Source organism: Pongo abelii, chromosome 17 (genome assembly GCF_028885655.2).
Source record: "Pongo abelii isolate AG06213 chromosome 17, NHGRI_mPonAbe1-v2.0_pri, whole genome shotgun sequence".
NCBI lineage: Eukaryota > Metazoa > Chordata > Mammalia > Primates > Hominidae > Pongo > Pongo abelii.
Window position 1 is genome coordinate 94,276,928 of NC_072002.2, and position 27,783 is coordinate 94,304,710.

At 37.7% G+C, this 27,783-nt stretch overlaps 1 protein-coding gene across 10 annotated transcripts in view; it reads left to right on the plus strand.

Annotated features, from left to right (window-relative positions):
- ATP9B (ATPase phospholipid transporting 9B (putative)) overlaps positions 1-27,783 on the plus strand; it is a 305,109-nt gene that overhangs the window by 14,399 nt on the left and 262,927 nt on the right. For all 10 annotated transcript variants that reach the window (XM_009252491.4, XM_002828331.6, XM_054538120.2 and 7 more), the window contains exons 2-3: positions 12,054-12,227; positions 25,036-25,186. In XM_009252491.4, coding sequence (XP_009250766.2) covers positions 12,054-12,227; positions 25,036-25,186 — 325 coding nt within the window. The remainder of the gene's footprint in view (positions 1-12,053; positions 12,228-25,035; positions 25,187-27,783) is intronic.

Here is a 27,783-nt window from a genome sequence, read left to right on the forward strand (position 1 = left end):
ATTCTTGCATTGCTATAAAGAAATATAATACTTGAGGCTGGGTAATTTACAAAAAAAAAAAAAGAGGTTTAATTGGCTCGTGCTTCTGTAAGCTTTTAAGGAAGCATGGTGCTGGCATCTGCTTCTGGTGAGGCCTCAGGCAGTATACAATCATGGTGGAAGGTATTGTGGAGAGCCAGCATGTCACATGACAAAAGGGAGCAAGAGAGAGAATGGGAGGTCCCAGACTCTTAGAGACAACCAGATCTCACGTGAACTGAGTGAGAACACACTTATCAATCACCATGGGGACTCATGAGAGGACCACCCCCTACCGCATGATTCAGTATCTCCCACTAGGCCCCACCTCTGACATTGGGGATCACATTTCAACATGAAATTTGCAGGGGACACACATCCAAACCATATCATATGGTTAAGGAAGATTAAAAAATTCAGTAGCACGTTGCCTTTATTATCATGGAGGATGAGGATGTTACTGTTTTCATATGTCATTAAGTAAACAAAATGATGTGTACCACACATAGTAGCTCATAGTTCGCTGGGAATGCAGTTACTTGTTAAGTCTGTTTTCTACAAAGTCATGTGAGATATTGATTTTTCCTTCGCATTGTTAATATCTGGGTGAAAATAAGGTATTTGTTAAATTGGTATTTCCCTTTTTTGTGTTTTAAGTGATAGTGGTGTCATTCAACTTATCTTTGCAGTTGAATGAAGAATAAATGACATTGAGCATTATTGTTTTGTTTATCCATGTCCATTATTAGTTTTTCTTTGCTTTTGCCAGCAGTGTGACTATTGGCCCCGCCCAGAGGCATTTGCAATCTTATAATAGTCAAGTTTTAGCATTGAAAGATGCTAATGTTAAGAACAGATGTCTACTGTCTGATTATTGGGAAAATATTAGTGTTTCTTGGTAGAAGCAACACAATTTTTTTTAATGCTAGATTTCTCATTCTGAGAGTCTATACACAATTTTCTATGAATCATAAAACTTTGATAATTATGATAGTCTAATATTTTACTAGTTGTAAAAATGAAACTTCTTTTGCTGTGATGGTTCACAATTGAGAAGCCTTTTTTTTTTTTTTTAAAGGCATAGTACTCATTCTTAAGACAGCGTTTATCTAATTGTCCAGTTCCAAGATTTGTTGGAATCAGAGACATTTTCTTAGGGGGTCTATAAGAATTTCCTTTAAAAGCCATCTGTAGGCTGGGCGCAGTGGCTCACGCCTGTAATCCCGGCACTTTGGGAGTCCAAGGTGGGCGGATCACTTGAGGTCAGGAGTTTGAGACCAGCCTGGCCAAGGTGGTGAAACCCTGTACTAAAAATGTAAAAATTAGCTGGACATAGTGGCAGGTGCCTGTAATCCCAGCTACTCAGGAAGCGGAGGCAGAAGAATTGTTTGAACTTGGGAGGCAGAGGTTGCAGTGAGCTGAGATTGCACCACTGCACTCCAGCCTGGGAGACAGAGCAAGGCTCTATCTCAAAAAAAAAAAAAACAGTATAAAATAAAATAATCTCAAGTTTAAAAAATTATTTACACTTACCAGAATAGAAATGTTTTACTTATTTTTTTTTTTTTAACACCTAATAGTATTAGCATGAAGACAGAGTTGATAATAGGGAACATCACAATTTTAGGTAACTGAAGTATGTATCCTGAGCTAATTGGCTATATAGCTTCAAATTTTTGGGTTCGCATTTATATAACATTGGATATTGTACCATTAACTCTAATTCAGAAGTTTTTCTCAATTTATGTACAGCAGTGTTATTTCAAGAAATTGGTGTTCAGTTTTCTTGTAGAACATTTTAGAAATCGTTAGCTCCAAGGTTATTGTATATATGATTCCCATGGGGGGAAATGACATCTCAGCTCAAGGGACTGACTATTTTCATGTTCCTTTTCCTGGGTTTTGCTACTAAAGTCAAGGCATATTTTTCAGGCAGCCATCCCTTTAATTTTATTTATTCATTTATCTGCTGGCTTATTTATTTATTTTAACGTCTTGCCCTTTGTCTTAGTCCATTTTGTGCTGCTCTAACAGGATATCTGAGACTAGATAATTTATAAAGAACAGAAATTTATTTCTCACACTTCTTGAGGCTGGGAAGTCCAAGATCAAGCTATTGACATCTGGTGAGGCCTTCTTGGTGTGTCCTCACGTGGGAGAAGATGGGAGGGCAAGAGAGGATGAATGTGGTTTCCTCACATGGCAGAAGAGCAGGAGAGAGCGAACCCATTGCAATACGCCCTCTTTATGATGGCATTAATGCATCATGAGGGAGGAACTATTGTGACCTAAATGCTTCCCATTAGGCACTATCTTCTAAGACTGTTGCATTGAGGATTAAGCTTCCAACACGTGAATTTGGAGGGGACAAAAACATTTCAACCATAGCATCATTTGTCTCCTTTGCTGCTATTGGAGGGAGAGTCCCAATTTCTCATTAGTTTATGCAGCTTGCTGCTTAGTAATGACTTACCAATGATGGTAGAACCTTGTAGTTGTATTTGATGAAGGAAATATGCACATTTCTTTATAGCACTTAGTTTTTTGCTTTGTTAACATGCAGGCAGAGCGGGAGTGTTTATTTTTAAAGAAGCTTTGAGCATTAGACATGTTTTAAATCTATTTCTTCGTTTAATATCAATTGGCTTCTAAGAAGTGTTTCTCATCAAAATGGAAACAATAAGGCTTAGATATTTAAGATAAAATGTAAGTTTTAAGCTAGTTATTGTATTGATTTACTTTTACTTAGATACGTGTAACTTATGTGCCTTCCAGTACTTGAGAGTTCCTAATTTTTTTTTGAAACCTTTGGCTGCAGTTCAGATAAGTGTGCTTGTTTCTTAGCATGGCAGTGCTCTTGGGTTTGGTATCATCCATTCTGTCATCTTTGTTCATAATTGTTTTTACTCATTTTAAAAATATGTTTCCAGAATTATAGTTAATTGCTGGAAACGTTGATTTTTCTTGAGTGACAAACCAATTAAGTGTGTATGACACCAGGCAACAAAGACACTTAAGATTCTGCGCTTTTCCTGTCTCTGAAAAAAATCCATTATTCATCATCTTATTGTTTTTAAATACTGAGGTAAAATTTTCAATACAATAGGAAAATTGCCTTGGAAATGGAATAAATTGCTTTCCAGTTCAAAGGCTCCATTTCTGGAGTTGAGGTTACAAAACATGATGTTGCTTATATTCCTTATCTTTCAGAACTCGTTGTGCTGCGTTTCCCGCATTAAACTTGATAAGATTGTGACTTTTACTAAAATAAGACGTAACTGTTGAATAACTTAATAAAAAAGACCAAAAGTCTCGTTTTGTGTATTATATTACAATATATTTATGTGGTGGTTTGAATTTATTCACATTTTGTATAAATACTCATTTTCTAGTTGACTGTTTTAAAAGAAGCGATCTCATACAGAGAAGAAAAAAATGACATTTTAAGGGAAAATATTATTAATGTTTTAGTCTGTTACTTCATAGATCATGTAATTTTTTGCCTAAATTATAATGAAACTTGTATGTTGTGAGGTTGTTCTGTGATGCTGTCGATAGTGGTTGGAGTTGTGTATAAAAGATTATCTGGAGACACTAAAGCAAGTAACATTTTGATTGGTAGAGTAGGGTGTTTAAACGAGGGGTGAAAAGAAGTGACTGCCATTTCTCCTAACACATTTACTTTCAACAAAGGTCTTCTTTGTGATGATTTTTAGTGACAATATTCTTTTCCATGGTATATTTCACCAATTATTTATTCGTGGATACTATGCTTTTTGCCATGTTTCCTTTGGTCTTTTTCAACATCACAGCACAGTGATGGTTATCTTTGTAGAGAAATCTTGAACACATTTTAAATTTCCATGGGATAATGATAAACCATGGTTAAAGTTTATTTACATTACAGAAATAAAAGCTTTCAGTGCATCTTCACAAATTGTTCTCCACTCTTACCAGTGATTAAGAGTGCCTGTTTATCCAAGACTGTTGGCCATATTGAATGTTAAGAATTCTTTTTTACATTCGATAAGCAAGACATGGTCTCTTCTTGTTTGAATATGCATATTTGAAAAGTCCTTTGTGATGGCATAAGAATGATGCAGTGGACTTTGGGGATGCAGGGGGAGAGGCTGGGAAAGGGGTGAGGGATAAAACACTACAAATTGGATTCATTGTATACTGCTCGGGAGATGGGTGCAGCACAATCTCACAAATCACCACTAAAGAACTTATGTAACTAAATACCACCTGTTCCCCAAAAACCTATGGAAATAAAAAATTATAAAAAAAAAAGTCCTTTGTGAAAACAAAAATTATTCCAGGTTTAAAACCTTCCAATAGCCTTCCATTACACTTAAAATTAAACCCCTTCCTGATGCTTGGTCTGCACTGTGTCCCTTGTTCCTGCCCATCTCTTCGGCTGCTTCTGGTGTCCTGCTCCCCTTGGCCCACTGTGCACGTGCCCAGCTGGCTTTGTGTTGTGGCTCTCTTCAAGGTCTCTGTGCTAGTTGGCCAGTCTTTTTAGGCCTTCAGAGATTGGCTGCTTTTCCTCCAGATGTCACTACTTGGGGCCTAGCATCTTGGGTGATCTAAAGAAGACCTCTCCCTCACTTCCAGTCTTATGAAAAAAAATTATTGTTAATTATTCATTATTATGGATACATAATGGTTATACACATTTATGGGATACATATGATGTTTTGATACATGCATACAATGTGTAATGATGGAATTGGGTAATTGGGATATCCGTCACATCCAGCATTTATCATTTCTTTGTGTTAGGAACTTTCCAATTTTATTCTTTTAGTTATTTGAAATACACAATAAATTACTCTTAATTATAGTTGCCTTGTTGTGCTTCTGAACACTGGATCTTATTCTTTGTATCTAACTGTATTTTTATACCCATTACCCACCCCTTCTTTGTCCCCCACTCTCCACTACCCTTCCCAGTCTCTGATAAGCATCATTCTACTCTCTATCTCGATGAGTCCAACTCTTCTTTAAGCTCCCACATGTGAAAGAGAACATGTGATATTTATCTTTCTGTACTTGGCTTATTTTACTTAAAATAATGTCCTCTTGTTCCATCAATGTTGATGTAAATGACTGGATCTCATTCTTTTTTACTGTTGAATAGTACTCCATTGTGTATATGTACCACATTTTCTTTATCCATTCATCTGTTGATGGACACTTAGATTACTTCCAAATTTTAACTGTTGTAAACAGTGCTGCAACAAACATAGGAATGCAGGTATCTCTTTGATAACACTGATTTCCTTTATTTTTGGTATATACCCAGCAGTGGGATTGTTCGATCATATAGTAGCTCAATTTTTAGTTTTTTAGGAACTTCCAAACTGTTCTCCATAGTGATTGTACTAATTTACATTCCCACCAACAGTGTACAAGGGTTCGCTTTTCTCTACATCCTTGCCAGCATTTGTTACTGGTTGTCCTTTGGATATAAGCCATTTTAACTTGGGTGAGATGATCTCTGTTTGTAGTTTTGATTTGCATTTCTCTGATGATCAGCGATGTCGAACACCTTTTCATATGCCTGTTTGTGATTTGTATGTCTTCTTTTGAGAAATGTCTATTCGGATCTTTTGCCCATTTTTGATTAGATTATTAGAATTTTCCATATAGAGTTGTTTGAGCTCCTTATAAATTCTGATTATTAATCCCTTGTCAAAGGGGTAGTTGGCAAATAGGCAAATATTTTCCCCCATTCTGTGGGTTGTCTCTTCACTTTGTTGATTTTATCCTTTGTTCTGCAGAAACTTTTTAACTTGATGCTATCTCGTTTGTCCATGTTTGCTTTAGTTGCCTGTGCTTGAGGGGTATTGTCCAGGCCATTGTCCTGGAGATTTCCCCCAATATTTTCTTGTAATAGTTTCATAGTTTGAGGTCTTAGATTTAAGCCTTTAATGTGTTTTAATTTGATTTTTGTAGACAGTGAGAGATAGGGGTCTATTTTCATTCTTCTGCGTATGGATATCCAGTTTTCCCAGCACCATTTATTGAAAAGACTGTCTTTTCCCCAGTGTATGTTCTTGGCACCTTTGTCAAAAACAAGTTCACCATAGATGTGTGGATTTGTTTCTGGGTTCTCTATTCTGGTCCATTGGTCTATGTGTCTGTTTTTATGCCAGTAACTTGCTGTTTTGGTTACTATAGCTCTGCGGTATAATTTGAAGTTAGGTAATGTCATTCCTCCAGTTTTGTTCTTTTTGCTTAGGATAGCTGTAACTATCCTGGGTCTTTTGTAGTTTCATATAAATTTTCAGATTGTTTTTTCTATTTCTGTGAAGAATGTCATTGGTATTTTGATAGGGATTGCATTGAATCTGTAGATTGCTTTGGGTAGTATGGACATTTTAACAATATTGATTTTTTCAATCCATGTACATGGAATATTTTTTCATTTTTTGGTGTCCTCTTCAATTGCCTTCATCAGTGTTTTATAGTTTTCATCATAGAGATCTTTCACTTCTTTGGTGAAGTTAATTCCTAGGTATTTAATTTTATGTGTGGCTATTGTAAATGGGATTACTTTTAAAATTTCTTTTTCGCAGTGTTTACTGTTGGCATATAGAAATGCTACTGATTTTTGTATGTTGATTTTGTATCCTGCAACTACTGAATTGATCAGTTCTAATAGTTTTCTTGTGGAATCTTTAGGTTTTTGCAAATATAAGTTCGTATCATCAGCAAACAAAGATAATTTGATTATTTCCTTTGCAATTTGGATTCCCCCTATATGTTTGTCTTGTCCGATAGCTCTAGCTAGGACTTCCAGTACTATGTCGAGTAACAGTGGTGACAGTGGGCTGAGAGTTTTGAAGTCTTCAGTTGCTATTGTGGATTTGTCTATGTTTCCTTCCACTTGTATCGGTTTTGCTGTATGTGTTTTGAAGCTCTGGTGATAGGTGCATACATATTTAGGACTTTTAGATCTTAGTGGTGATTTGATCCTTTTATTATTGTGTTATGTCCCTCTATGCTAGGCAGTTCTTTTTTTGATGTCTTTGTCTTATATTAATATAGCTACTTGGCTTTCTTTTGACTAGTGTTTGCATTATATACAGTCATGTGTTGTTGAAGGATGGGGATGTGATGTTCTGAGAAATGTTATATACCATTAATACTTAAAATACTTCCTGTAGATACTGAGTTTTGTACTCCAGAAATGTGTTTGGCAGTTTCATTGTTGTGCAACCATCCTAGAGTGTACTCACACAGACCAAGATGATAGCGACTACTACACATTTAGCCTATATGGTATAGCCTGTTGCTCCTAGGTTACAAACCTGTGCAGCATGTTACTGTACTGAATACAGCAGGCAAATGTGACACAATTGTGTATCTGTGTATCTAAGCATACTGAACATAGTAAAATACAGTATAAAACATAAAAAATCATACACCTGTACAGGACACTTAGTGTGTAAATTAATCTTTAGCTTACTGGAACTTTTTTACTTTATAATTTTTTTAATTTTTAAAAACATTGACTTTTTTGTAATAACGCTTAGGTTAAAACATGAAGATATTGTTGCACAAAAATATTTTCTTTTTTTATATTCTAATTCTGTATGCTTTTTTTCTTTTTTAAAAAAATGTATTTATTTTTACTTAAACCTTTTTTTTTTTTGGTTAAAAACTGAGACAAAAACACACATATTAGTCTAGGCCTATACAGGGTCAGGATCATCAATATCACTATCTTCCACCTCCACATTACGTCACTGGGAAGGCAGTAACACACGGAGCTGTCATCTCCTGTGTTAACAATGTCTTCTGCTGGGATACCTCCTGAAGGACCTGTCTGAGGCTGTTTTACAGTTAGCTTTTTAAAAAATAAATAGAAAAGGTCTGATCTAAAATAATGATGGTACAGTATAGTAAATACATAAACCAATAGCATAGTCATTATTTATGATTGTCAGGTATTAGGTACTGTACATAAGTGTATATGCTCGACTTCTATATGAATGACTGGTAGCACAGTAGATTTGGTTTACACCAGCATCACCACAAATATGTGAGTAATGCATTGTACTATGAACGTTATTATGGCTGTGACGTCACTAGGTGTTAGGAATTTTTCAGCTTCCTTATTATGGGACCACTGTTTCATATGCAATCCATTATTGACTGGTATGTAATTATGCAGCGATTAACTTTATTTTTCCATTTTTTTTTTACTTTTAATCTTTTAATATTAAATACCATTGTATTTAAAGTACTTCTTTAGGTAGTGATTTTTGCACTTCAGGGGATGTTTGGCAATGTCTGGAAACATTTTTGATAGCCACAACAAGGGATGAGTGTGGTCCCTGCTACTAGCATCTAGTGCATAGAGGCTGGGGACACTGTGGAATAAATATGTGCATAGGACAGCTTCACCCCAACAGAATTCTGTGGCCCAAAATGTTAATGTGTCTCTGTTGGGAAATCCCACTCTAAGGCTGATGATGTATATGGCTAACTTTTCACTGTCCACTTAAGGTTAGTATTTTACCACCTCATGTAAACTATAGAGTCACCTACTCTTCCCTGTTAGGCTTCTTATATGTATTCACATCTGTTTATGTTGAAAATTTAATCTGACAGTTTAATACGTTTTATTTTTAATAGTCATACATATTTTAAAGAACTTTCTGTTACTCTTCCTTCATTCTAGAAGTTCCATGTTTCCTTCTGGTATCATTTTCTCCATCGTGAGTCTTTCTTTAGCATTCTTTCAGGACAGATCTGTTGACAGATTCTCTTAGTTTTCTTTCATCTGAGAATATCTTTGTTTTGCCTTCATTCTTGAAGGACATTGTTGCTGGATGTAGATTTCTGGTTTCACAGTTCTTTTCTTTTAGCACTTCAAACATCAAGTTCCACTGTGCTTTGGCCTCCATTTTTCTTCATGAGAAATCTACAGGCATTTGAATCAATGTTCCTCTGTATGTAATGAGTTGTGTTTCTCTGGCTGCTTTCAAGATTTTTTCCTTCATCTTTGCTTCTAGTAGTTTGATTATGATGTATCTTTATGTAGGTATCTTTGACTTTATCCTGTTTTAAGTTTGCTTTTTTAATTAGTAAATTTCAACAAATTTGGGGAGCTTTTGTCCATTTTTTTCTTCACATATTTTTCTGCCTCAATCTTTTCTGGTATTCTAATGACATGCATGTTAGACCTTTTCATATATAAATATAGAGAAATAGTGTGTATGCATGGGTGTGTGTGCACACACCCCCTCCCCCATCTGCTTAGAATTTCTGTCTACCCTAGGATGCTTGTAGAGTATTTTAAAAAAAAGAAAAAAAGAACTTCTGTTTTTCTATTCACTTCAAGACTGTTCAACTTTATCTCATGGAGCGTGGATATAATGGCTGTTTTAAAATTTCAATATGTTTTTCATACTGCAATTAGCATTTGTTGGTTGTTCTTTCTCTTGACTATTGGCCATATTTCCCTGTTACTTTGTATGTTGAGTAAGTTTGGCTTGTATCCTGGACATTTTGACTATTGTGTTGTGGGACTCTGGGTCTCATAATCCTTTGAAGAATGTTTTGTTTTAGCAGTGCATTGACCTGGGTAGGTTGAGACCCCCAGTTCTGTTTCACCACCAGTGGGTGGTGGTTGTGATGTCAGTTCAGTTGCAAAGCCTTGGCTGTGCCATCTGCTCCCCGCCAGTGCTTGTCAGGGCCTGTTGTGTAGGACCTGAGTAGTTCCCAAAGCCTGTCCTGTGCTTATTTGGGTTTGGGCACATTTTTGCAGCTCGGGGGTGAGCCTGGGACTTCTGTTGATTCATATACAGAATTAGGGCATCCCTCGTCCAGCTTTCTCCACTGTCTGGTTTATCCCATGTCTCCAATTTCCAGGGTTGTTTTTTCTCAGCTTTATGCTTTCTGAAAGTCAGGGTTTTCTCTCAGAGTTTTAGCTGTTCGTGTTGTTGTGAAGGTCCACCTGACTGGGACAGTTCTCAGGGAAAAGTTGTGTGAAAAGAGAGAACTACCAGGGACGTCCACATCCTGTTTGGACTCCAGGAGCCCATCTTCCTGTTTCCCTTGCTCTCATAGAAGGTGACTACAGTGTAGCCCTAATAGGGCTAGGAGAAACAAAAAGGAAAAAAGAAAAAAACTTTCTGCTTTGCAAGAGACCCCTTTGCTGGGGCTGTGGCTAGAAAGGGTGGGTTTCTTCTGGAGTTTGGAGTTTGCACTCTGCATATTGTGTGCAGTGCAGATAGAGTCTTCACTTTGACAAGAACTCTGCATTGGACTTCAAGAGCCTGTTTTAGATACCTGGAGCTAAGCTGCCCTTGTCTTGAAACTGTGCATGTCAGCCCCATCAACTGGAGGTCTGAAAGGAGGAAGAATTACTAGGAATGAAAATATGCCAGGTCGTGATCAGAAATATGATTCCATCGTACACAACATGTACACTTGGCCACTGCATACGCGTACCTTCACATCACCCATGGCTTTTGGCCTCTGGGTACTTAAAACGTGCTGTTTCTCTGGGTACTTAAAACTGTGCTGTGAGTTTGCTAGGCAGTGAGGACTGCATGACTGGGTTCCTGAGACTCCCTGTATTCTCTTGAGAAAAGAAAAGTCTTCCACAATACTGACCTATCTCTAAATAGCACTTTAGCAGAATGTGCTATAATTGCCTGCTTATGTGTTTGATTCCTATTTTTTGTTTCTGAAGAACTCTTAATTTCCACTTATTGCTCCTTTCCTTCCCCTCACCAACAAGCCTTTCAAGAGATGCATCCTTCTTCCCATGTGGACTTCTGCCCCCAACATTAATGCCTTACTAACCAAGCTTTTTGCCTTGGCCCTATGCACCCTCCTGTAGGTCCCCCAGTAACCAGTGCTGTGATCACAGACCTATTGCCCTTAGACTCTTTCTGGGTATAATTTTTATCCATGGTCTGCCGTTGCCAGGGCCCCCAGTCCTGTTTTCCCCCTAAGCTGCCTGGCTGTGATCCAGACTGGACTCTGGACCTGGCTTTGTTGGTTTGGAATACTTACTTTTCTCCTTATATGTCAATTAAGGATGGTACTATCTCTGTCCCTTATTTATGTTTTAATAGTGGGTTTTGGTTAGTTTTAGCTGTCTTCTATATGGAATTTAGAGAATGTTAAAAAAGATTTCAATATAAATGACTGCCTTTATCCCAGAGGAACCCACGAGTCTGCTTTCTCAGTTTTTACCTTGAGACAATGCCTCCACAAATACTTGATGCAAAATTCAGTAAGACAGCACTTGTTGAATCACCGTTATAGTTTCTGACAAATTGTTCTCAAAAAGGTAAGTTTTTATTTTTTAAAGATAAATTACATTTGTGATTGAGGAAGGATAAAAGGAACAGTTTTGATGATAGGCTGCCTGTTTCTTGGAATCAAGAGGATTGTTGAGCTTTAAAAGGTCTGCTGGTTGTTGAGATTTTTTCATTGAATAGCACGTTTTAGTGAAGAGAATAACAGAGTAAATGGGACATAGCATCATTCCCCAAAGATATAAACTCTGTCAGCAAACCAAGGGATGATGTTGATACCTTTCAGATACAGACAGCTACATGCTGTCGAAAGTCACTTCTAGAATGTTGGTTGATGACTTAAAGTTGTGTAACATAGAGTGTTTAGATGTTACTTGGAGTGAACATTCTTTGCTATAGTCATGTTTCAGAAGATTGGTTTTTTCTGACTGGATTAAGTGCAGTGAGGAGCTGTTGAGCAGCATTGGTTGTGCTGTCAGGCTGGCCATCCGCACCACAGATGCCTCCAGGATTATGCTCACAGCACGGTTAACAGAGACTTCTTCAGTTAGCACAGGCCTCGTTGGGCAGCTTTTTTACCTTAGCTAACTTATTCCTTTGCAAAAGAAAGCAGCCTCTGCAGTCTTATTTATAATGCTTTCCCTCAGCTGAAGACAGCCTAATTTGAGGAAATATTGTCCCTAAATGAAACACACTGTAAAGAAGACTGCTTGGCCTGTCTCAGCACTCCATTTTTACCCTAACTAGGTACCAGCTGGAGGATGAGTCTGCGCATTTGGATGAAATGCCACTAATGATGTCTGAAGAAGGCTTTGAGAATGAGGAAAGTGATTACCACACCTTACCACGAGCCAGGATAATGCAGAGGAAAAGAGGACTGGAGTGGTTTGTCTGTGATGGCTGGAAGTTCCTCTGTACCAGGTTTGTTATCCATTGCTGCCTAATTTCCTTATATGCTGAGGTTCCTTATAAGCTTAGCTTCGAATATACTTATTAGCTTTATTAATATAAAAACTCAAGGAGATATTCCTTAAATGATATCATGGAGATTATCAGTACATTAATCAAAGCCAAACAATGCTAATATGAAAAGAAAGGAGAGCCAAATTATTATCTTACGAGAAGTTTTAATGGTTAAAAGCTGGAGGCCGGGTGTGGTAGCTCATGCCTGTAATCCCAGCACTTCGGGAGGCTAAGGCGGGCAGATCACTTTGAGCTCAGGAGTTCGAGACCAGCCTGGACAACATGGTGAAACCCCATTTCTACTAAAAATACAAAAATTAGCTGGGTGAGATTGTGAGCTCCTGTAATCCCAGCTACTAGGGAGCCTGAGGCAGGAGAATCACTTGAACCTGGGAGGTGGAGGTTACAGTGAGCCGAGATCGCGCCACTGCACTCCATCCTGGGCAATGGAGTGAGACTCTGTCTCAAAAAAAAAAAAAGCTAGAGAAAATTAGCGACTTTATAGCTAATGCATGATAGAATTAATAATGGTTGCTCTATCAACATTTATAAATGGTTTTTCTTTTTCTTCCCAAAAGTTAGAATACGGGCCTATATTCCTCTGGTATATCTTTTACTCAGATTCACCTATATTTTTCCCCACATTTTGCTACATTTATTTTATTATTCTTTTTATATCTTATTATTTTTCTGAGTCATTTCGGACTAGGTTGATTACTTCATTCCTCTTCTTAATTCTTCAGTGTGTATTTTCTAAGAAATAGGTATTTTCTTATATAACCTCAGTACAGTTATCAAATTCAGGACATTTAACATTGATACAATGCTTTGTATCTACTTTAAGTTTATATTTCAAAGTTGTCTATCATCCCAGTAATGTCCTTTGTAGCCTTATTTTCTCTAGTACTGGGTATGGTCACATGTCACATTTAGGTGGCATGCTTTTTTAGTGTCTTTTAATCTGGAGTAGTAGTTTAGTGTTTATCTTTCATTCCATTGACATTTTTGAAGAATGAAGATCAGTTGAATGTGAAACATTCTGTTTTGTTTGTGTTTCCTTGCAGTTAAACTCAGCTTAAGCACCGTCTGTGGAATACTGTGTAAGTGATGCTGTGGCCTTCTCAGGGTGTTTGATTCCTGTTTGATTGATTTCTGGTCTTCCCTTTATTTTCTCTCTTATTTTGTTTGACTTTAACTTGCTTTTCTTTTTCTAGCTTCATAAGATGAATGCTCAGGTCTCCAATATTCTTCCTTTTTCCTTTCTAAAAATAGGTGCATTTAAGTTTTGACAGGTATTATCATTAAGTTCAAAATCTTTTTCTTTTTTCTTTCTTTTCTTTTCTTGAGACGGAGTCTTGCTCTGTTGCCAGGCTGGAGTGCAGTGGTATGATGTTGGCTCACCTCAACCTCTGCCTTCTGGGTTCAAGTGATTCTCCTTCCTCAGCCTCCTGAGTAGCTGGGACTACAGATGTGCACCAGCATCCCCGGCTAATTTTTGTATTTTTAGTAGAGATGGGGTTTCGCCAGGTTGGCAGGCTGGTCTCAAACTCCTGACCTCAAGTGATCTACCTGCCTTGGCCTCCCTTAGTGTTGGAATTATAGGCGTGAGCCACTGTCCCTGGGCCCAAATATTTTCTAATTTCCATTGTCATTTCTACTCTAAATCCATGTTTGATTTAGAACTATGTTGCTTGATTTCCAAAGTTAGAGATTTTTTTCTAGTTAACTTTTTATAATTATTATCATTTTAAATAGAGACCAGGTCTTGCTATGTTGCCCAGGCTGATCTTGAACTCCTGAGCTTAAGTGATCCACCTCAGCCTCCCAGAGTGCTAGGATTACAGGCATGAATCACCATGCCCAACCTGTTTTTTGCAGTTATTTTTTTGTAATTGATTTGTATCTGAATTTCATGAGGCCATTGAATATACTTATAATTTTAAAAAATGGGCCAGGTGCAGTGGCTCACGCCTGTAATCCCAGCACTTTGGGAGGCTGAGGCAGGCAGATCACGAGGTCAAGAGATTGAGACCATCCTGGCCAACATGGTGAAACCCTGTCTCTACTAAAAGTACAAAAATTAGCTGGGTGTGGTGGCGGGCACCTGTAGTCCCAGCTACGCGGGAGGCTGAGGCACAGGAGAATCACTTGAACCCAGGAGGCAGAGGTTGCAGTGAGCCGAGATCATACCACTGCACTCCAGTCTGGCAACAGAATGAGACTCTGTCTCAAAAAATAAAATAAAAATTTCAGTGTTTGTAATGTGTTGAGACTCGCTTTATGGTTCATCATATAGACAACTTGTAGCAAATTTTCTTTGTGTATTTGAAAATAATTTGTATTTTTCAGTTGTTAAGTGCACTGCTCTGTATGTCAATGAAGTCATAGTTGTTGGTTGTCTAGTTCAAATCTGTGTTGCTGTTCATGGTTTGCTTGTTTGTCAGTTACTGAGAGACTTCATGAGTTTCTAAACGTCATTGTGGATGTGTCTATTTCTTTTGGTTAATTTTGGAGTGTGTTATTAGATGATGGACATTTAGGATTATTAACCTTTTCAATTGGCCTTTTATTGTCTTTAATTGCTCCTCTTTTATCTTTAAATATACTTTGTGAAGACTTGTCTAATTTCAATAAAACTATACCAGCTTTTTTGATTAATGTTTGCATGGTATATATTGTCATTCTTTTACTTTTTAAAAAAATTTTTAAAAATTTTGAATTTGGAAATAACTAGAGAGTTACAGGAATTGCAAAAATAGTATAGAGGGGTCCTGTATTAGTTCATTTTCACACTGCTAATGAAGACATACCCGAGACTGGGCAATTTACAAAAGAAAGAGATTCAGTTAGACTCACAGTTCCATATGGTTGGGGAGGCCTCACAATTATGGCGGAAGGCAAGGAGGAACAAGTCACATCTTACATGGATGGCAGCAGGCAAAGAGAGCTTGTGCAGAAAAACTCCTGTTTTTAAAATCATCAGATCTTGTGAGACTCATTCACTATCAGAACAGCCCAGGAAAGACCCACCCCCATAACTCAATCACCTCCCACCGGGTTCCTCCCACAACACATAGGAATTGTGGGAGTTAAATGCAAGATGAGATTTGGGTGGGGACACAGCCAAACCATATCAGGTTTCTTGTAGTTTTCACCCAGTTTACCCCAGTTGTTACATCTTAATATAACTATAATATGAAACCAGGACACTTACCTTGGCACAGTGTGTGTGCGCGGTTCTCTGTGATTTCATCAGGTGTTGATCTTGTAATCACCACTGCAGCCAAGATGCAGAACCATTCCAACCCCACAGGGAGCTTCCCATGCCACGGCCACTCCTGTCCCTCTGACCCCTGGCCTTGGAAACCACTCATCAGTTCACTATCTCGTTTTAATATCAAGAATGTTATATAACTGAAATTACTCAGTATGTGATACTTAAATTTTTTTCTTTTTTTTTTTTTCCATATTGTGGTGATATCTGTATTATGTGATTTGTTTTTTGAGGTTGGCCTATTTCATTCAACATAATGCCGTGAGAGCCATCCAAGCTGTTGTGTAGGTTGTGTCAAGTTTTTGGATATTAGAAATAAGGTTGCCATGAACAATTGTGTACGTTTGTGTGTGTGTGGATGTGTGTGGACATAAGTTTTCATTTCTCTGGAATAAATGTCCAGAAACTTCATTGCTGGGTTGTATGGTAAGTGTATATTTCGCTTTATAAGAAACTGCCAAAATATTTCCCAGAGTGGCTGTACCATTTTACATTTGCACTAGCAGTGTTTGAGAGATCCAGTTTATTTTCGTCCGTGCCAACATTGGGTGTTGTCACTGTTTTTGATTGTAGCTGTTCTAGTGGATGTGGAGTGATGGTTCATTGTGTTTTTCATTCCCATTTTCTTAATGCTAGTGAGGTTGGACATCTTTTTGCCATTTGTGTACTCTCATAAGTAAATGTTTTTCCATCTTTAATTTCTACTTGTATTGTTTATTATTTTTTTCTTGTTGAATTTGGAGAGTTCTTTACATATTCTAACTATGGGTCCTCTGTCAGATATGTAGTTGGACATATTTTCTTTCTTTCCTTTTTTTTTCTTTCGTTTTTTTGAGATGGAGTCTCGCTCTGTCACCCAAGCTGGAGTGCAGTGGCTCGATCTTGGTTCACTGCAACTTCCGCCTCCTGGGTCCAAGCCATTCTTCTGCCTCAGCCTCTCGAGTAGCTGGGACTACAGGTGCCCACCACCATGCCTGGCTAAGTTCTTTTCTGGGTATTTTAGTAGCGACACGGTTTCACCATGTTGCCAGTCTGTATCTTGTCTTTCCATCCGTTGAGATTCAAAGAGACTTCACTGGATCCAGTGTTTTTAATTTTGATGAGGTCTAAATTATTGCTTTTTTTACTTTTGTGAATTGTGCTTTTGGTATCACATCTAAGAATTTCACAGAACTCTTTGTTGAAGATTTTCTTGTATGCATTTTATAGCTTTACATTTGAATATTAAAAAAAAAAATTTTGGTAAGGTGAGAGGTTTAGGTTGAAGTTCATTTTTTAGCCAGTGTGTATCCAGATGTTCTAATACCACTTGATTGTACATGAGCGGAGCAGTCTGTGGTCTTGGTTCTGTTCTCTTCTCCATCTCATCAGTGTGTCAGTTCCTGCCAGTACCACACAGTGTGCTGTACTGTGGCTTTATAGAAAGTCTTAACATGGGTAGGCTAATTCTTCTTACTTTTTTCAGAAATCTTTAAGTTATTCTAGTTCCTTTGCCTTCCCTTAGAAATTTTAGAATAATCTTGTTCATATCTACAAAATCCTTACTAGGATTTTGATAGGACTTGTGTTGAACCTATATATTATATTAGTTTGGGGGGGGATTGACATGTTTCCTGTGTTGAGTCTTCTAGATCATGAACATGGTACCTTTTGCTCCGTTTTATTTGGAGATAATTTGATCTCTTTCACTGGCGTTTTGTAGTTTTCAGCATGCAAACATTAGATTTACTCTTAAGTATTTAACTTTTTTGGAGTGATTGTAAATGGTTTGGTATTAAATTTTGGATTCCACATTTTCATTGCTACTGTGTAGAAATACAGTTGAGTTTGTATATTAGATCCTTTATCCTATAACCTTGCTGTACTCACTGGTGCTAAGAGTGGTTTTGTAGATTGCTTGTAATCTATAAAGACAGTCATGCCATCTGCAGATAGCAGTGGTATTACTTCTTCCATTATGGTCTGTGTCCTTTGCCTTGTGGAGGTGGCTAGAACATACAGCATTGTGCAGTGGCGAGAAGGGTCACCGTGACCTTGTTCTTCCCAGGTGGGAGCTGACAGTATTGCAGCATTAAGCAGATATGGACTGTGGGTTTTTTAAAGATATTGCTTAACTAAACCAAATAACTATTTGTAGTTTTTTTTTTTTTTTTTTTTAAAGAAATCTATCTTGTATTAAGAAACAAAACAAAGCATTGACAGGAGAAGTGGTCTAATACATAGTTTTGTCAGACCCAGAAACAGGCTCTGGAGATGTAAGTTGCAGAGTCCTTATCATTGTGGTGATAGTGGAAGCCACACAGAAGGATGATGTTCTTGAAAAGGTTGGGAGACATGTGGTATACCTCTGTGAAGAATAAGGAGGTGACACCTTTGGAAAGAGGATGTATTGGAAAGGAAGAATAGTATCCATCCTTTTTGGCATGAGGAAAACTAGGGGAGGAAGAATGAAATAGTGGTGGTGACTATGACTTCTATTCTCAATTGGGAACATCAGGTCAATTGAGTAAGGATATGATTAGGATTCAGACGAGGGCTGAAAAAAATGGGAAAATTGGGTCACACTTTGGTAGAGATCATCAATAATCAGTAAAGGAAAATCAATAATAATTTGTATTGAACTTGGCATAAATTTATGGTGATGTGTCCATCAGGGAAGAGCCTGGGTGATGACAGAGCTGGCTGAGGAAGTGTGGTGTGGGGAGTTGTGGTGAGGTAGGCCCCCACGACGTTGTGAATTGATGAGTTTGTAGGGGCAGAGAGTTGACTGCTACCAATTTGCTGGCTGTGGGAGTGGCTCAGAAGCAAGTGTTCTGAATTTGTGTGGGGAAAGGCTAAGTGCTTTTCTTCTGTGGTCCGTATGGTCCCTTCTTAAAGAAGGTGGGTGTTCTCACCACTATTTACAGCCAAGAACCGGAAGAGTCCCTTTTGTGACAGGTAAGAGCCAGCCCAGAAATTGAACCAGGTCCCAACCTGGTGACCTAAAGCCCTTCCTTTTTGCACCCTGGACTGGGAATCTTGCTAGGACAAGGAGGCGTGGCCCGAAGAAGACCTGATTTGCCGTCTTTGAAGTGGAATAGCTCTGTGGCAAATGCCTGGTCTCCCCATCCTAGAGGGACATCACCGTGGAGATCATTGGGTTGAGAAGGTTGAGGATCTGTGTCCAGGCTGTTAGGTGGTTTTTAGTGTGTGTGGAAAATCACTGGATATTGGGGGAGACTGCAGGATGTTCATAGAGGAAGTGGGAACTGGGCACTGATGGGTGCAGTGCTGGGGACATGGGCAATGCAGTGTTCATGGTGGGGACTCTTAGCAGACCCTGTGTGTTTTGGGAGTGGTGCTTATTTGGCCATAGCAGTAACAGTGCTATACCAGTACTGTATTAGTCAGGTAGTTAACAAGAATTGTGGACTTGAGAATGTTCTCAGTCTCATCATAGTGTTAAATAGATTATTGAATTAATTTTTCTGGTTTTTCACATGATTTTGTTTTTACCAAGTGAAACATAACAGCCAATTTTTACCAAGTGAAACATAACAGCCAAATTTTAGGTTTTACTTATAATATACTCCTTTTCTTAAGGAAAATATTAAGAATATACTTGAAAATGTAGATGGTAGCAGCAAAAACACCCGTGTTTGCGGGAGTAAAACAGCTTAGTAAAATATCCTAGATTTGTCTAGGAAGTCTTTATCTTTTTTTTTTTCTTTTTGAGACAGACACTCTCTCGCCCAGGCTGGAGTGCAGTGGTGCCATTATGGCCCACAGCAGCCTTGACCTCCAGGGCTCAAGTAATTCTTTCACCACAGCCTCCCAAGTAGCTGGGACTACAGTCATGTGCCACCACACCTGGCTACTTTTTTTATTTTTATAGAGGCAGGGTCTTTCTATGTTGCCCAGGCAGAAAGTCTTTATTTTAATAAATTGTGATCTTGTGGAAAAAGCTAGCTGAGCCATCTTGGCAGGCTGTAATCAGTCTATATGGCACTAAGGAATGTCCTACTGCCATATGGGATGAGAAGCGACCTGAGGTATTGTCATGCTGTTCTTATTCAGGAATTACCTGCTACACTGAGAAATCGTTATGGAAATTAAACCCTGAACCTTAGAGAACCAAACTATACATTTAGCAAGTAGATTGGTCTTCTTTATTTCTTATAAATTTTCAGTTGTGAATGTTTGCTACTTTTTAACTTCCCAAATACCAGGCATTGTAAAATTCACTGTTACTAACATTATTTGGTGGCTCAAGGAATGGATTTATACAGTTAGTTTAACTGCAGGGGGAAAATGTTCGGAATATTGCAGTACAGGTAGATTGTAACTCTTATTAATGAGTTGTAAATATTTAAGTGTATTTCTATTTGTAGATCCTGTAAGAAGTAAGGATCATTTTTAAATTATTATTAAAAGACTGAGTGAGTAGGCTTTAATTTCTTCATGGCTTGAGACCTGCTTTCTCATTTTTATTTGACAAAAATCCCAACTTGGACACTTTGAAAAAATTGTTCTGGTATCTGTCGTTTAAAACTTGGAATCTTTTTCATGTGAGTGAATACACCTTTCTGTAAGTGGCTGTGAGGCATATTGATAGTTCTCTGATCTGGGTTAACGTCTTTCTCACGAGATTTACATTCACTTGTTATCAAAAATCACTTTGTCCTTAGGAAAGTGGAGCCAGTGAATGGCATTTCCATAAGAGGGGAGGAGAGGTATCAAATGCTGGGATTATTCCAAGTTCTAATGTCCTCAACTAATCGGCAGACGTTGAGGGCACAGAAGCATGGGCGAACGTTCTCATCTTTTAAGAAGACATTAGCATTGTGTTGCTTTTAAATTGGTGACCGTAGGTATCTATTGGATATAATAATTGTCTAATTTTTGGGGGGTGGAGAGAAAGGAGGCTAAAACTATGGGAATTATTTAACTATGACTAGTTAACATTTTAGAAGATAGGCGCTTGATGTGTTAAAATGCTTTGTTTAATGTTATGATTTGATTATAGAGGCATTTTGTGAAAAGCTACTAATCCTAAAACATTTTAAGAAAAAGTATAACTTGTACACTACTGGATATAGTTTCAGCTGGACTTGATGATGTAAGGCAATTTAAATATAAGGGGGAAAGTGTTTCTGAATAATCGGTAATTTAGAAACTATTTCGCATACATAGAAATGCTATTGAGTAAAGCTCCCAGTTACTGTCTCCCAAGGACTTCTGTTTGCTTCTCCCGCTTGTTTTGCAGTATTTGCCAGTATGCCTTCCTCACATTTTTGTCCTCAAAAATTCCCCATATTTCATTTTCCTTTTTAGCTCTACTACTCAGTGAGGCTTAAACATACTGTTTTCATTACAGTGTTTCTGTATCCTTGGGGCTCATACCCTTTACTCCTGGCATGGAAGTCGCCTGACTCCCCTGCGTAGTGGTTTCTGGCTGCATGATCCAGGGGCAGTTCTGATGCACCTGCAGGCCTTTCACACCTCATGCCTGTTGCGAGTGTATTCGTTCAGTTCTGTGTAGTAGCACATGATATGATCGTGGCGTCTTAACCACTACTTTATTCTGTCTGTACACAATAAAATTATTAGTAGCACAGTGATATGAATAACATAATTATATCATCAAAGTCTAGGCATCTTAGATTTACTGGTACAGGGTTATAGAGGAAAAAACCGAGTAAAATGTTGAATATTTATGTTTTTAGCAGTGGGCATTGAATTTAGAGTTTCTCGAGTGAGAGTGATGTCAGTGAGGCATTAGTTCATGTAGTTGCTGACAGTGATGGTGACGTTAAGGTTTCTGTTGTGGCTGCTGTTTACAGTGCTCATGTAGTGAGGCATTAGTTCATGTAGTTGCTGACAGTGATGGTGACGTTAAGGTTTCTGTTGTGGCTGCTGTTTACAGTGCTCATGTAGTGAGGCATTAGTTCATGTAGTTGCTGACATTGATGGTAACGTTAAGGTTTCTGTTGTGGCTGCTGTTTACAGTGCTCATGTTATGCAGACAGTGGTCTTGCGTTTATAGTGTCATTTGTCTGGAAGAACATGTTAATATCAGATAATGCTATAAAGCTTATATTTTCTAAATTTTATATGTATCTTTTCAAATACTTAGATCTTAATATTTGATTTTTCATTTTGAATTTGTCTGACTTTTGTATACTAGAACATCAGAGTAGATAATTATGTGTCTTAGAGCAAAAATTCATATCTGAGTCTGTTCCTGAAGAATTTTGCTCTATTTGAAATGCTGAAGAGAAATGTGTTCATATGAAACCTGTCTTGCACCTGTGGCCCAGCTTGCAATGTGCTCTGTTGATGCCACTGCTGTCCAATAGAACTCACTGTAGTAATGGAATATTCTCCATCTGGGATGTCCATTATGGTAGCCACTAGCCAGGGTGCCCACTGAGCTCTTGAGATATGGCTAATGTGACTGAGGAACTGGATTGTAAGTTTTATTTAATTTTAATTAATTGAAATGAAAGTTGCCACATGGGGCCGATGGATGCTCATTTGGACGGTCCAGGCCTGGGTACTCTTTGTGCCCAAGCTACTGTTGGGAGGAGGGTGACCTTTTGAGTGGGATGTTGGGAGGCAGGAGAGTGAAGACCGAGGCCTCGGGGGCTTCCTCCATGGGCGGCATTGTGCTGAGCCTTTGTAGTGTGTAAACTCCACTCTTGTCAGTGCTTTGCAGATGAGCGAACAGAGACTCAGACCAAGGAGCTTCCATAGGGTCACTTGCTGGTGATTGTCTCCAAAACCATGACTTTAAAGTCCATGTTTTTCCATTGTGTTTTGTTGCCTACTCACAAGTGATTCATTTTTTTTTTCATCATCTGTTGAATGGCTGTGGTGCCATGCCTGGGCTGAGGAAAGGCAGTGCATGAACTTGAGCAAGAGCTGGCCTCTGCCTGTTGTCAGCTCAGTGAATGGACATGATACTGATGTGGCGGGAGGTTGAGATCCAGGCTCTGGTTTCAACTCTGCCATTAACTAGTGGTTTAGTCTTAGAGAAGTCACTTGCCTATGGGACCTCCAGTTTTCTCGTCTATGTGATATGGGAGTTCGGCATCAGTATAGTGTAGTTGCAGTTGTCTGAGATGGTAATTCTTAGGTAACATAACCAGGATTTTCCTGGGACTAGGAGTTTGTGCTGTCACCAGATAAAAGAGTGATGATTTATAGCTGCTGTTGGTGGGAGGAGTTGGGGAAGGAGTGCCCATGAGCCCCTGCCATGGGGGAAGGCGACTCAGAGTGGAGGAGAGCACAGAGCAGTTGCAGCCTACATGGCACCACAGCGGGGGTGCTGGAGGGAAGGAGGCATGTGAGAGTGTTCGAGATGGACAGTACAAGCAACAGGTACGGTGAGAGAAATAGTCATTGAAAGCTTACTCTATTTTATTTGAAGCCTTACTTAATTTTTCTTTCATTCAAGCATAAACAGATCAAATATTATCAGCATTTTATTGAAATCTACTTGACCATTTCCTTTCCTACCCTACCAAAAATATTAATGGTGAACATACTTGTTTTGACAATCTTAAATCACTTTAATACCACCCTGATTTATAACTGTTGTGGACTTGAAAGTATGCTTTCAGTTTGGAGGTGTTTGGGTTTATTGTTTCAAAAGTGCTGATGGCAGTGCTAAGATGTTCCATTCTTGCAAAGCTCCGTCTTTGTGTGCTGCGGTGGAAGTTCTAGAATAAGGGTGGGGGTGCGGTGGAAGTTCTAGAATAAGGGTGGGGGGAGCTGTCTTGCTTGGCTATCCCCGTGGCAGAGCATCAGCCCCGTGAGAGAGCACCGCTTAAGAGAGCAGTGCTTGGCAGTCCTTCACGTGCTGGAACAGTCCCTGTTAGGGATGGGCAGCCTCCGCAGAAACAACCTCTGACCTTTCAGTGTGAAGATCTTCCCAGCACAGCTGAGAATTAAGTGGATATTCATAGGGATAGTACCAACTTCAGTTGAGACACACACACATGCCCTCATAAGGAATGCTACTATGGGAGATTTATGAAGTTTACTTCATATATTCAAATTCATAAATTCAAATACTGAAACCTGCAAGTTTTCAGTATTTGTAAAGTGATTTCTAAAGTAGGAGAGCATTATGATTATAGTAAAGGTGTGGCACTCCAGCATGGGAGACAGCAATTCTGAGATGGAGCTCTGATGTGTCAGCCTCATTTCATAATCAGCCTTATGCTGTCTTCTTCATGCAAAACTTTTTGTTAACTTTTAAGCTTCCTTTGTCACAAACATGAAGAATATTTGACTTATACAGCAGGCTTTCTATTCTGGCCTTGAATACAATTAGAAGGTGAGATTTAACAACTTCCTCTAATAAGCCATTCTGAGTCTTTCTCTACATTTTGAAAATTTAAATTAAACCAAAATTTTAATACTGAAGTTTAAATTCATGATTATTTTGTGCTTAAAAGAGATGAATTTGATACCTTTTCATCATTTTCTGAGGTATTTTTAGAAACTCTGTACTCTCTACCCCAAAATAATGGTTTGGATGACCAAGAAGGGGAAGAGTTGTGCTCCTGAAACCCAGACACTATTGGAACAGGGTAAATGTAAAATTAAAATATTTACTGCATAGATGAAGAGAGCTATGTGGAAATACAGTCAAGCTTTTATTATCATTAGAATATCACAGGAAACATTTGTATCCTCTTTAAATATTGGATTGAGCTGTCTTTTTTTTTTTTTTTTTTTTAAGATGGAGACTCACTCTTTCGCCCAGGCTGAAGTGCAGTGGCATCGTCTTGGCTTACTGCAACCTCTGCCTCCTGGGTTCAAGCTATTCTCCTGCCTCAGCCTCCCGAGTAGCTGGGATTGCAGGTGCCTGCCACCACGGCTGGCTAATTTTTGTATTTTTAGTAGAGACGGGGTTTTACCACGTTGGCCAGGCTGGTCTTGAACTCCTGATCTCAGGTGATCCGCCTGCCTCGGCCTCCCAAAGTGCTGGGATTACAGATGTGAGCCACCACGCCTGGCCTGAGCGTAAGTCTTAATATTGCATTAGTTAATGCTACTGGAAAAGTCATTTTTTAAGAGTGGAAAAAGTGATTATTACTTCAGAGAATGAGCCACATCCTGGATTAATTGAAATCTAAGGACCTTTATCATTGAAAAGTGTATTGGGAATTACCAGTAGGTAACCTATAGCTATACCTTTTCTCAACATATAGAGCATTGACTGCTTCAGAATATTAAGGTTTTATTTTGCCAATAAGAGTGTCTAAACAGAAAGATAACTCCCCTGGGGTACGTTTATATAAGACTTTGTATTTTTATGTCAAATTTAAATTTGTGTAACCAACCTATTATAAGAAAAACACCACAAATTAGCATTAGGTGTGCTATTAGTGTCTGGTGAATACAGAAACAATCAATATTGACTCTAAATATGTACAATTAGTTTGAACTTTTTTAAAAAGCAAAAAAAAAAACACAACATGTATCTTTTGTTTCATATAGTTGCTGTGGTTGGCTGATAAATATTTGTCGAAGAAAGAAAGAACTGAAAGCTCGCACAGTATGGCTTGGATGTCCTGAAAAGTGTGAAGAAAAACATCCCAGGAATTCTATAAAAAATCAGAAATACAATGTGTTTACTTTTATACCTGGGGTAAGACTATTGCATTCTTGGAGATGGGTTGTGTGTCAGAGATTGCTGGCTTCCTTTGCTATAGGATGGAGCCTGTTGAGACTCTGACTTAGGTATTGAGTTGTGTCACATCCAAATCAGTGTCCTTTTGCTTTTGAGCCATCTGTGTTCCCAATAATTGCTAAATAATTCATATGTATTTTTAATGGCTACATCATAGAGTTCAGCTCAAGAAAATGTACAATTTGATTATTGCCTTCAGTTCTTGATAAACATCATATTTATATTATTTTAGAAATATAGACATAATGAAGTAAAGGTAAATAAAATTAACAGAAAACAAGTTATACGTTTTGTTTGGCTGGGAACTAGTTTGGAGAAAAAAGTAAATGTAATGTTTAAACCCTGCCAAGAGATTTTGCAAAGAAAATGAAACAATTTTTTATACTGAAATGATACAGTAACAAAGTATCTGTAATATGCATATTTATATATAGATGTCTTTGTTACTTCAGATTATAAATCTCAGACCTTCTTATATTGTTATATCATTAGTTATCTTTAATTGGGTATTATTGCTAAATTTAAATACTGTAGTTTAAATATTTTATTACTTTTGTTGCTAGTGATATTACCGGCTTAAAATATAAAACAGTTCATATACAATTAGAATAGTTGAATAATTTTTGTGTTTTGTATGTCATTCGTTATTTTAATAGATTTATTTATCTTTCTAAAGGAAAAGGAAGCTGGTATTGATTATATTTCTATATCAAAGTTTTTGGCATGTTTTATGTCTTTTATTTGCAAGAAAAGCTCTTGATTACATGGAATGTGGATTGCTTTATCTTGTATATTTAATTTAAATAATCATGCTGACATTGTATTTGGCATTGATTTTACTCCCACCCCCACCTCATCCCTGTCCACCTAGTGATTGGCAAATACTTGTTATCTAATGTACTTCTTTATTAAAACCCGCAAAACTAATGGCTTCATAATTAAAAGACAGACCTTTTGTCAGGATAATAAAATGTAAACTGTCTTACAGGCAGATAAATATTCGCATCTTTATTGAATGAAGCCGCTGTTTTCTGCTTAGGTTTAAATTATTAAATACTCACAGATCTCAGAGATTGGCTAAGCAGTGTACATTTTCCTAGAGGTCAGCAGGTTCAGTCAGTAGACAGTAGAGCATTGATTACAGTCGTTTAAAGCCAGCAGTGCAGCTTAACTTTGATCAGCGTAAGTCCACACAGCCTGCCCAGAGTGGCCGCATACTGAAAATACCTGTGGATGTGACTGTATGATGATTACCATGTGTATGAGTTTTTTTATCTTAGATTGTCTCTGAAATTAGTCTTTTCATCTAAAATGTAGTATTTTAGAAACATTTGGTAATTACACAGTAGGAATTCTATGTCATTTTTACCACGAATGGCAATTTCTAAATTGCTAATAGATATAATTTATGCTAACTGAGATTTTAAAGAAATCACTAATGAAAAAGCACTTCATTTCCTGCTGAGATTAATTTATGAAATAATTCAAAACATTCTTAGACAGCAGGTTGAACGTGATTATGAACATAAATATATTGTCAGTGTAACTGATTTTGAGTCCCACACATCGCCATATGATGATGCAGATAACCTCATTTTCTGAAAACAAGTTGCAGACCCTCTGGGTCAGCAATAAGCACTTAACCCATTGCCCTGCTTGGTGAAATTTTCATACCTTCCAAGTGGCATGGAAATGGCATCCAAAGAGATTGTGATTTGTAGGTTGCAGGTTTGCAAGTTTGATTTAATCGTAGTGCGCTGTTTGAATTATTCTCATCTGTAAACGTAAGTTTTGTTCCATTTTGGTTTTCGATGTAAATCTGATAATTAGAGGCATTTGTAAATTGAGTTCTATTAATATGTTAGATCTTGGGTTTTCTTCCCTAAAGATAACTGTTTAAAGTGAAAGCCAAAACCAAAACCTTTCAGTATTGACATTCCTAAAATTTTATTGAATGATGAAATTTCTTTTATATTTGAAAATATTATTAAGAATTAACTATCCAAAGACCATAAGAGTAGGTGGGTAGCTGTCTTCTTGAAAATTGGTCTGCAATTACAACTTCTTATATTTTATCATTTTTAATGTTTTGAGGGAAGTAAATACCCACAAGAGATTAAGGCAGTCTGTCTTGGCTTGTTCACTCAGTCTTTGTAAAGCTACCTGGATGTCCATGTTAAAAAAAAAGTGGCTATTTATTTGTTTTTTTGCCATTTCATAAATATAAGGTTAATATGACTTTTCCATTGTAAGATTTTCTGCGTCATTATCAAGATACACCTGTATATTTACTGGCTTGCTAACATTGGGAAGGTTTTGCTATCTAACTTTTTTTGATGTTCATGTAAAGACTTAGTAAATGAGTATGGAAAACTGGAAAATTTCTTATAAGAAAAATAAAAAAACTTTTAGATGACATTTTAAACAATTGAACATCCTAATTGTCTTATTTTCAGTTTATTTAAAATATATTTTGGGAGTAACCTTACCTTTCTTTGTGATACAGCTATTAGAAAGCCAATGTGAAAATTAATACATTTACTTTGAATCAGAAC